Here is an 11,345-nt window from a genome sequence, read left to right on the forward strand (position 1 = left end):
CCAGTCTGACATGGCACAAAAACCTCTCATACGGTGAGATAATGGGTCGGACAAAGTTCTTGATCGGGGCCTGTCTGCAGCGGTGCAACATGAATGATTAACGCATTTATTGCACAACCTCTGCAAATAAAACCAAATAAATTCCTCCTCATTTATGCATTTATGTAAACCTATCCGCTGTTGTGCACGGGCTTGTTTATTTCAAGGTATTCAAGAGAACAAAAAACTTTAACAAGCTACCTGATGCCATATAAATGTATTTTAAAATTAACTTTGACCCAGTAAGCCACGAGTAGCTTGGGTAACGAGGGGAGGAGCAGTGAAGGCAGCACCTTTGTCTTATCTGATTAATATTCAGGACACATGAACAGGCTGGGGCCGATTTCTGAACCTAAAGCACGCTAGACGCGTACACACTGCAGAAAATACAATGGCAGGTTTACTTGGAAGTTACAGTTTACCATTTCTTGGAGCAAGCCTCTTCATTGGGGCTCTGACCTACATTACCTACAAGCTGCTGAGCAGTTACCTCCATAAATGGTTTGGGATGAAATCTATTCCCGGGACGGGTTTCACGTACCCCTTCATTGGAGATGCACTGTTGTTCAAACCCAACGCCGGAGGTAAGAAAGCACTCAACAAGCAAGAGGAACCTAACATGAATGCAAACAAAAAAATTATTTTCAACAATCTGTTTCTTTCTGCACTTTGTTTCAGAGTTCTTCAGTCAAATTCTGGATTTTACATACGAGTTCAGAGATGCACCATTGTTTAAAATCTGGGTTGGACCAATTCCATTTGTTATCCTCTTTCACGCTGAAACTGTTGAGGTATGTTCAATCATTTTCATTGTTAGTACAGAAAAAGGCAGCCTTTTGGGAAAAAAAAATCATTTTGCTGTGCAGAACAAACACCTCATACTTGGCTGAGGATCTTTTTGCATGAATTACTGCATTAGTGCAGAGTGGAAGGGAGGCGATCATCCTGTGGCACTGCTTAAGTGTTAAAGAAAGCCCAGGTTGCTTTGATTGCAGCCATCAGTTTGTCTGCATCGTTGGTTCCTGTGTCTCTTATCTTCTTAACGATGATGAGGTTTATGTCAGGGGAGATTTCTGGCCGATCAAGCACAGTGATACCAGGTCAATTAAACCAAGTATTTGTATTTTAGCACGAGTGGGCAGGTGGAAAGTCCTGATACAAATGTGATCAGCATTACAATCTTCTCGAGTTCTGGGGTTATCCCTGTTGCTTGTGCATCCGTATCTACCACAGTTCTTTCTTCCACTCAACTTTCCACTTACACGATTGGATAAACAACAGTGAATAGTTTCTGTGACAGTGACATTTCTTTAGCTCACCCTCAGTGTAGAGAGAACTGTCAGGTCAGCAATCTGTCCCACAACTGGCCATGAAATAACATTTCAGTATAATTAATCCTTTTTCATTAGAAGATAATTCAGACTGCATTTAGGGTTTTCATTTGCTGCAAGCCATAGTCATCAAAATGAACACAAACAAATGCTGAAACATATAAAGCTGTGTTTTATAAATCGCTTGAGTTTGATTGAATTATATTACTGAACCAAATGTGCTCTTCAATTATATTTTAATTAGAATAAATAAAGTGCAAGTCTCCTCAACTGAATACAAGTGAAAATGTTTGGCTTTTATTTTTATTCAATAACTTCAAGGTCATTTGTAAAAGTAGATTTATTCAATCACAAGCCATGCCCTTTATTTTTTATAAATAGAAGTTGTAATGAAATGGAAACTGCGTGCATTTGAGCTACACTGAGCTTAACAGTCCATTGGAGGTTTAACCATCCATTTGTGATGCCTTTGAAATGTTATTCAGTTTTGTGCCGCCGATGACGTATGTGTGTTAGTGGCGAAAGAAGCATTTAATTCCCACCCTGTTCTGGATCTAACTGCTTCAGTAACTGCATTTCTCAAACATGTTTCTGCACCACGGTCTGATGTCTGCAACTAAGCTAAGCTCTGAGGTGTTAGTTACAAAGTCATTTTTAACAAATGTGGTTAATAAGTATGAAGTATGTGAATGACCATTTTTTTCTTGCCTGCACTCTCTTTTGTAGAGGATTCTGAGTAACCCTGTTCACCTCGACAAGTCTTTTGCATACAAATTTCTCCATCCTTGGCTTGGGACTGGCCTTTTAACCAGGTACAGATGTTTCTTTCATTTGGCATAAATACTTTGTCCTGTCTAAGCATATATATATATATATATATATATATATATATATATATATATATATATATATATATATATATATATATATATATATATTATAGCTTGATAATATATGATAACTATCAAAATAAAAATACTGTATTTTCTACACTCTATCCCTACTTGTTTTTATTTATATATTTTAATCATGTAAAGCACTTTGCATTGTCTCTGTACTGAATTGTGCTATATAAATAAATTTGCCTTGCCTTGCCTTTGAATTGCCTATCAGCCTGATTTGAAATGTATATTGTTACTCCAGGAACAGAGAAGGGATCTCAAAAGGTGCACATAGAAAAAAGCCAAAGAAAGTTTCCTCAGATGTTATAAATTCTATTGTTTTGACCAAAAAAAAAAAAAAAGTAACAGCTATTAGTTGGAGTCATATTACAGATAAGAAAATTGTATGTCTTTTATTCAGCACAGGGCAAAAATGGCGTCAGAGAAGAAAGATTCTGACACCGACCTTCCACTTTTCCATCCTCGCTGACTTTTTGCAAGTGATGAATGAACAGGCAGAAATTCTGGTGGAGAAGCTCGAGAAGAAGGCAGGAAAAGGTCCGTTCAACTGCTTCAGTGACATCACCCTTTGTGCTCTGGACATAATCTGCGGTGAGTAGATGCTACATTTTAAATGAATTGAAACACAATCTTCCCAAGGAGTATCTAATAGCTTACAAGATCAAATGCAAATAATGTGTGTGCCAGAAACAAACACAGACAAACATGCATCTGCTATAAGTAAACAAGGTTGGTTTCTATTATGAGACCAATTTATTACATGATTATAGACGTTATGCATATGTAAAACTGGATCAAACCAGAGCTTTGGCCCCTTTAATTCACAAAGAATATGTGTATCTCTAACAGTGCTGCCAAGCAAAAAATGTCTCTTTTTGCTGACATTTTACCACATTATAATTAGACATTACATGTGCAATTAAAAGAAGAACCTGTTTAAATACATGCATGTAGCCATGATAAAAAAAACCTTAATACTCCAAAGACTGGTGCTGTCCATGACACTCTGCACCCCCTGAAAACTGATTGTTACTATCCGCCTGAGCAAATCTTTGTTAAATATACAATAAAAAGAGATTTTTAACTTCCATCTAAATGATTCAAAATTATGTTTGAATGTTGAATTGTAAAAAGAGGTCTATATTAAGATGTCTAGTCATGTTCATATATTGTTGAAATTGATTGAGGTTGGTTAAATTGGGCAAGCCAAGCCTGGCTTCCAGCATCTTTTTTTAGGCAAAAAATTTAGTGGTGAGACCAACATGCAGAAAAGGCCCATTTTCGAAATAAAGTCCAGAACCGCTCAACCTCAGACAGCCATAAATACATGTCCATGAATCTCCAATGTTTTTAGGGGTATCACAGGAAATAAGCATCAAAATAAAATTCTTATTAAATTAAAAACAGCACAAAATGCTGGAAAAAAAGGGCTGAAATGCAACAATAAGTAGTATTCATCTCGTTTTCCCAGATATGTTTTAAACAATATGACAAACAACTTTTACAATGCAACAAATTTGTCTAAAAGGTTGAAAGTAATCCATAAAATCTTGTTTCTACTGGTTTATTTATTAGCAGTTTGAAACATCCAAACCGAAAGTACTCAAATTTAGACCCTAATGAAAAAATTCTGATACATACATTTTAAGTTGTCCTTGTCGCACCACGTAGCTGGGACACTGACGGTCAGGAGAGCAATTTTTGTTATTCTGAACATACATCACACTTTACTGTCCTTTACTTTCTTTATTAAGATTAAATTCATGCAACACATTGTTGTATCTGGAGCTCTTTTATGCCTTTGGGTGAAAATTAACGGGAAAAAAATCCCAATGTACAGAAATATGTTTCAGCAAGCTATCTTGTTCGACATGGTGTCCTTTTTCAGAGAAATTGTCCTTATTTCAGCAAGATAATACCATAGCACATTCTGCACATACAACAGGCTGGATATCCAGATTGAATCTGAAAAGCTGTTCAGTTTTTTTTTTTTGGTTGAAACCAGTCAAAAGAAACCCTGTTTACTTCATGCAAAAAAAAAAAAAAAAAAAAAAAAAAGGACTCATGGCTCCCTGAGCTGTTGATTTACTAAAACTTAGCAGAAATGAGAAGAACAGAGCAAAGGACAGGAGAGGCTCACAGGACAACAAAAAATAGTTTTCTCTGTCAAACAAATGTTAATAAACACATTTAAAATTTGCTTGCATCATTTAATCGTTCAGTTTCCTTTTTTCCCCCTTTGTACTATTTTTTTTGCATAAATTCACATTGAATTCTTTTGTAAAACACCATATTTATTTTAGATTTCACTACACCTTTTCAGACAATAGATCAAAGATCTGTTTGTGCAAGTTTACAAAACTTCTTTGCTCTTTGTTCAGAGACTGCAATGGGGAGGAAGATTTACGCGCAGAGCGATTCACAGTCCGAGTATGTTAAGTGTGTATACAGGTACGCTTTTTTTTAGTTTTCTTTCACACAAATTCAAAGTTAAAGCAAATGATATCTGATCTGAGGGCTCGGTAATGTTTTCTACCTGCAGAATGAGCGACATTGTCAGCCACAGACAGAGGACACCCTGGTTTTGGCCGGACTTTATTTACTACTTTTTCGGTGAGGGCAAGAAGCATGACAAGACGCTGAAGATCCTCCATTCATTTACCTACAAAGTGAGTTACTGAGCCTGGGGGGGATCGGATAGCGTAATGTCAAATGCATTGTCTGAATTCAGCCATGCAGAAAATGGAAACTTTAACAGCATCATTAACAGTCTCTATGCGCAGGTGATAAAGGAAAGGTCTGAAAACTTGTCCTACGTTGAATCAGACAGCGAGTCTGACCACGGCAAGAGGAAGCGAAAGGCCTTCCTGGACATGCTCCTGAAGACCACAGATGAACACGGCAACAAGCTGAGCCATCAGGACATCCAGGAGGAAGTGGACACCTTCATGTTTGAGGTTGGTGGTCAGAAACATCAGTAACGAACGTGGTTTTGTTGTGTTGGAAAAACTCAAAGCTCTGCAGTTGTAAATACATGAGGCTCTTTCTCTTTTGCAGGGTCATGATACAACGGCGGCCTCCATGAACTGGGCTCTCCACCTGCTGGGAACCCATCCTGAGGTGCAACGAAAAGTTCAACAAGAGCTCCAGGAAGTGTTTGGTAACATTAACATGGCGCCGCCCTTCTCTTCCTTCATTTAATAACTTGTTTAATATTCCAGGCCCCAAGGATTTTGACTCATCTTTATTCAGGCCCATTTGTTCTCTCTTAAGTTTAACAACTATAACCCCCTTTTGTTAAAATTCATATAATTCTTCTCATTAAAAACAACTGTCTCTGCAGTGTGGAATAATGCACCGTGCTTCCATGCAGTTTTCCACGGTTTACGCATGAAGACCTTTGAGCTACAGTAAATGCTAATTTTGTGCCAGCTGAGTGAACCAGATGCCCTAAAGTACAACAGCATTAATTAAGCCACAATTAAATCCTGCACAGAAAAGCTCCACCTCTTCTTAAAACCTCAAGCAAATTTCCCCTGACTAGCACACAGTTCCTTGGAAAAGTGTATCTTTCACTTTTTCTTATTGTGTCAAGTTGCTGCCAAGAGCTAAAATGTATTTAATTTCAATGGGACTTTATGTGGGAGAACAACACAAAGTTGCACATCATTGTGAAGTTAAAAGGATCCATCCAACCATCGCAAAATCAATTGAATCTAAGACAGCATTAAAGCTGGATTTTGGATGTCACTTTTAATGCTTATCAGTATCTAACACAAAATCAGATTAGAAATCTAAGAACTGAGCTAAAAGTTGAATAAAGGCCTGGTGGACTATACAAAAAAAAAAAAAACAGTGGATTCAGTGCTTTGGATGAGGAAGACTAAGGGTTGTTCTGAAATAATTGACGCTAATAATTAGTCAGGCATGAATCAATTAATCTAACTGTAAAATGGTTGCCATTGCCCTGAACCCGGCAGTATTTTAAGGAATCTGCAGCTCTCTACGTTCGGTTGTTTTATTTTGCTGTTCAGTTGAAGTAACATGTATTTTTATGAGTTTTTAACAATATGCTCCTTTTAGATTTGTTAATCTGTTGGATTTTGGCTGTGGGCGACACCTTCATGCTAAAAGGCTAATGAGTGGCTAACAGGTTGTCAAGGTTTTGGAGCAGTAAGAAATTCAGCCAAATCATGGGTCTGACATGAGGCCTGTTTTACTCTCAGGCTTATTTAGTGTGAAAAGTGTGCTGTAAGAGCGGGTTCACCACTGTGTCTGTGTCTTGTTTATTGTGCTAAGGTACATCGGGCCGACCCATTAACACAGAAGACCTGAAGAAGCTCAAATACCTGGAATGTGTCATCAAGGAGGCTCTGCGGCTGTTTCCCTCTGTGCCTTTCTTCGCTCGGAGCCTCTGTGACGACTGTGATATCAGTGAGTTACAGCTGTCCGTTAACTCGTGAATTAAAATATTCCTGGTGGGGTATGTTAAAATGACAAGGGAAGCTAGGCATGTAACACAATAGATGTTTTTTGTTTCATCTCCGGGTCAGTTCATCCTTCACCAGTTCATATCAACACTTTGTACCTGTGACTTACGAGATACAAATAATCAAAAAAAAAAAAAAAAAACTCACCTATCACATGCAATTTAATCTATGTGTAAATTATTTGACAAAGATATTGCATTACGGCCTATTTCCAATGATTCTGATTCTGATCCCTGATTGGGCCACTTGACTTATGGAAACATGGAAACTTATATGGCCTCCTGTTATAAAGTATTTGTTGGTGTCACAGAACATAATTCCCCCGAAGAAGACTCAGTAGATAAAATTAAATCACTTTTAATCATCAGTTGTTAAAGGGCATAAAAATGGGTGTGAACTGAAGTATGGGTTCTAATATTTTAGGCTTTCTTCCACAAAGATCCACAGACCTCGTAACGTCAGCACTTTAAGGGCTCCTTCTCCTGAACAAAACCAGACATCAGTCATAGAATCTGGACCGGAACTTGAGGAGTTATGCATTTTCAACTCGAGGAGGGTTTGCTCTTGGTGTTATATTCCATCAGGCGCATGAAACCAATGGTTATGGGTGAAAAAGATACGCTAAAAGACCCAAGGCTCTGCTTTGTTTCCTGCTGCAGACAGCATCCTGTTATTGTGGTTTGACTCAGATGTTTATCGTAGCGTGTGAGTCAAGATGCAGTCTAACGGTCTTCAAGAGAGTGTGGGTGTGTTTATTACCTTACAATGGTTTATCCAAGTGGAGATGAGCATGGAGGAGTTGTTCTACTCTATGAAATTTGATACATTTTCATACAAGTTTAAAGATCTTTTGGGTGAGGACTTAATGACTGAGCTCTGCAGAGATAAAATCTGGTTACGATGGGAAAAAAAACATGATTTTACTGCACCTCAGAGTCAATGCTGGAAAATGGTTAAGGAGAAGTCACTACCAGCTTTGCACATCTAGGAACTGAGATTTGTTCCCATTCCTCTTTACGTTCAGTCGACTTGCATGAAAAGTATCTGCAGACATCAATTTTCAAGTCTTACCATTTTCAATTGGATTTAGATCTGGACTTTTGTTTTAAATCTGTACTTTGACTGGGCCATAACACTTTAAACCATTCCATGTTACCTCGGGTACTACAGTACTTTTCGGACCATTAGTCACTCCGGAATATAAGTAGCATCTGTCAAAAAATGCAACATGAAGAGGAAAAAAAACCATATATCAGTCGCACTGGACAGGACTATATGCATTTATTTAGAAATTTATTTCACACAATCCAAAACTACAAACATTTAATCTGGTAAACCAATTTATTCAATTAAATAGCTACATCCAAAACCGGCTGAATAATATGGAACATACCTAGCAGGTTGAATGCAGTAAATTAGAACAACAAGCCAGATACTCCAACAAGTGGAAGTTTTATCCAGCATATTTCAGCTACACTGAAAGTTGTCAAATTAAGTTGAAATTAGAACGTGAGTGTAGCAGTGCTATGTGCTAAGCTAACAGTACGACATGGATGTTTCAGAGCATCATAAAGCTCACGTGCACCAGTGAAGTTGTAAACCACCCGGACAACAGAGCTAAACAGCGAAACAACATACAAACATGAGTTCAGTCTTTGTCGTCTTTAAGTTAATGTTTCAAATATTTTTTTAAATGGTACAGGAGCAGGATATAGTTTTCACAATCCTAGCCAGCCCTCTTGTGGCACTGTGTTGATGATGTTAAGGGTGAGGTGCAGTCTTAGCTTTCCTCAACACAACTTTTTAAATGGAAAAGGAAAATCCGTTGTCTTTCCTGACCAGAGTGCCTTCTTCCACACGTGTCCTCTGTGTGGCTTGCAATTGTAATTTCTTGTGGCACTTTCTTTTCACCACTCTTCCATAAAGGTGAGATTGGTGGAGTGCAGAACAAAAGTCTATCATTTGGACATATTCTCCCACCCGGTCTGTGCATCTTTGCAGCTCCTTCAAAGTTACCATGGGCCTGATTTTTGATTCTCTGATAAAAGCTTTCCTTGGCCAACTCTTTCATCTATATTCATGACTGTGTCTTGGTAGGTTTGCTATGGAGCCATTCTCCTAATTCCTCTCAATTTCCATCACATAAAAGCTCAATAAAACACATTGAAATGTCTGCTTGTAAAATGAAAAAATTGGAAAGTTGAGGGACCATCCCTCTCATTAGCTACGTTTTTATGGACAAAAGCAAACTGAATATAAGGTCAATCTGAATAAAAATTTGTCATATAAATACAATTTTATCAATATTCCGATTGGCTTGTTTACACAACACATTTTTATTCCGATCGACCCTTTATTCCGATTACTTTTGTCCATGTAAACGTGGCTACTGTTCAAATCTCTATGTGTGTCAAAGTGTTTTGTTATAGGCAAAATGTTCTGTAAGATTGAGAAGGAAATTTCATAAACAATTTTATGAAAATGAAATGCACATAAAAGTCAGAATTAGATGAAACACACAGCACGGTTTTGGCATACATTTTGTAGACATAGCAGCTGAATGAAAATGTAGGATGTTGGAAAAATGTTCATTATCACAGCCCTCTGCTGGTTGCATCAGAGTTGTTTCATGTTAACTTAAAAGAGCATAAACCTCCTTAGAGGAGGGAGCAATAGCTTCTTACATTGGTGTAATGGTGCAAACAGTACAGTATTTTAAATTGGATGATTTAAAACAAACATCAGTTAGTGTAGGATTTTATGTTGAACTCACTATGCTAAAGTTAGACTGGCCAAAATTGTCAATACAGTTTCTTTTCTCTGTAATCTGTATTTAGGCTCCTTCTGATTATATACATATGTTCTGGCACCAGTCCTCATTCAGCTGTTGTTGTTTTTTTGTATTGTCTAAGATCATAGGATATGCTCCAAATGCTCTAACTGCTTTGTTTGGCACTCTGTCTTCCTGCTAATGAAAAGTACTTGGTGGCATTCTCTACCCTGCTGTCAAGGAGGTTAATTCTCCTAAAATGGAAATCCTCGATTCCACCTTCGTATGCGGACTGGATTAAGGAGATGCTTCATTGTCTTGAACTGGTAAAGATTAGACTAACCTTGCCTGAATCGGAGAAGACATTTGAATACAACTTGAAAAAAAGAATCCTTGTATGGCAATAAAGAAAGTTTGAAAAAATAAAACTGGATCATTTAAACTTAATTTGGCCTGTAACATAAACTAAAAAAGTAAGATAAAGCACTGACAGACCGTTATTGGAAAATACAGCTTTTTATCTGTTAGAGTTTTGTCTCACAATCCAGTATTTGAAAGTTTAAACTTGCTTAATAAGGACATTTAAACTCCATGGTGATTTTGAAAACTGTTATGAGGAATTATTTAGTAAATACTTCTCAATATGCTTTAAAACAATAACCATCAATTTTGAACAGTTCCCTGCTGCATGAACATTCTCTTTAACTCACTGAAGCTGACGTGTTTTGGCGTTTCTGATTAGTTTTCTGCTTCTTTTTATAAACCTAAAGGTCTCTGAAACAGAATCTCTGGTCTTCAGGGTATCACTGTTGTAAAGGTTTCACAAATCAGAGACTGTGTTTTAAAGGACATATTATTATGTAGAATAATCCAGACCAAGTTCGAAAGGTTAGTATTGTATTGCGGTTGTTTTATAAATTTTTATAAATCTTAGTTGGTCCTAATGCCAGAAAACAAATCAAATAGCTTATTTTAGTGTTTTTAATAAGAGGATAAACATTGTAATAAATGTCATTTGTCATGATAAGGAATCTCTGTTTGATGTAGAATTGTCCTGTTCAGCTGTGATTAGATTTTGAACTAGATAAAAAAATAGTCCATTCCTTGTTAAAAATTGGGAAATAAGCCTTTTGGTTTAGCACTAAGACGAAGCATGAAAACATGCTAACTTTAGCATTGTTAGCGGCTAACGGTTATCTGGTTAATTATTTTTAGTGCTTACTAATCATTTGTATCTTGGATTTCATACTGTCATCATCTCTAAAATGCTGCAAAATAAATAAGTTAACTGTTAACTTATTGCTTGCTGTTAACTTAACAGCAAGAGGGACTTATTTATTGTTATGTAACTGATGTTTAACAGCCTTAGTCAACACAACAGGGTAACTGAAGAAGTTATTTTCAAGCACTAATCATTAAATTAGGACCCCATCAAACTAACTTAAAAATGCTCCTTTAGACAAAGTCAGAAGCTGACAGCAGCTGGATATTCGTTCGCAAGGCAACTTTACCTAAATATTGCAGCGTATCATAAGATGTTCTTACACATGTAATAATTAGTAGAGACGTTTTATTGGTTCTCACTTTTACTTTCAGATGGTTTCAAAGTCCCCAAAGGAGCAAACGCAATCATCATCACCTACTCTCTTCATCGTGATCCGCGATACTTCCCGGAGCCAGAAGAGTTCCGGCCGGAGCGTTTTTTTCCTGAGAATTCGGCTGGAAGGCCTCCGTATGCATACGTCCCCTTTTCCGCTGGACTCCGCAACTGCATAGGTGAGAAAAATGTATTCTGGGTTTTGATTGGTCCACA

General features: G+C 37.3%; 1 protein-coding gene across 1 annotated transcript; it reads left to right on the forward strand.

Moving 5' to 3' along the window:
- Positions 1–351: 351 nt before the first annotated feature.
- LOC105923427 (cytochrome P450 4V2) lies at positions 352–11,308 on the forward strand (the record flags this gene model as incomplete). Its single annotated transcript, XM_012859406.3, is given in 10 exon segments — positions 352–623; positions 718–830; positions 2,097–2,182; positions 2,673–2,863; positions 4,654–4,723; positions 4,815–4,941; positions 5,056–5,229; positions 5,330–5,432; positions 6,572–6,706; positions 11,129–11,308. Coding segments are annotated over 10 exon segments (1,372 nt in total), but the record flags the coding sequence as incomplete, so codon positions are not given.
- Positions 11,309–11,345: the final 37 nt, after the last annotated feature.

The sequence above is a fragment of the Fundulus heteroclitus genome, chromosome 5 (genome assembly GCF_011125445.2).
Source record: "Fundulus heteroclitus isolate FHET01 chromosome 5, MU-UCD_Fhet_4.1, whole genome shotgun sequence".
NCBI classification, from domain to species: Eukaryota; Metazoa; Chordata; class Actinopteri; order Cyprinodontiformes; family Fundulidae; genus Fundulus; species Fundulus heteroclitus.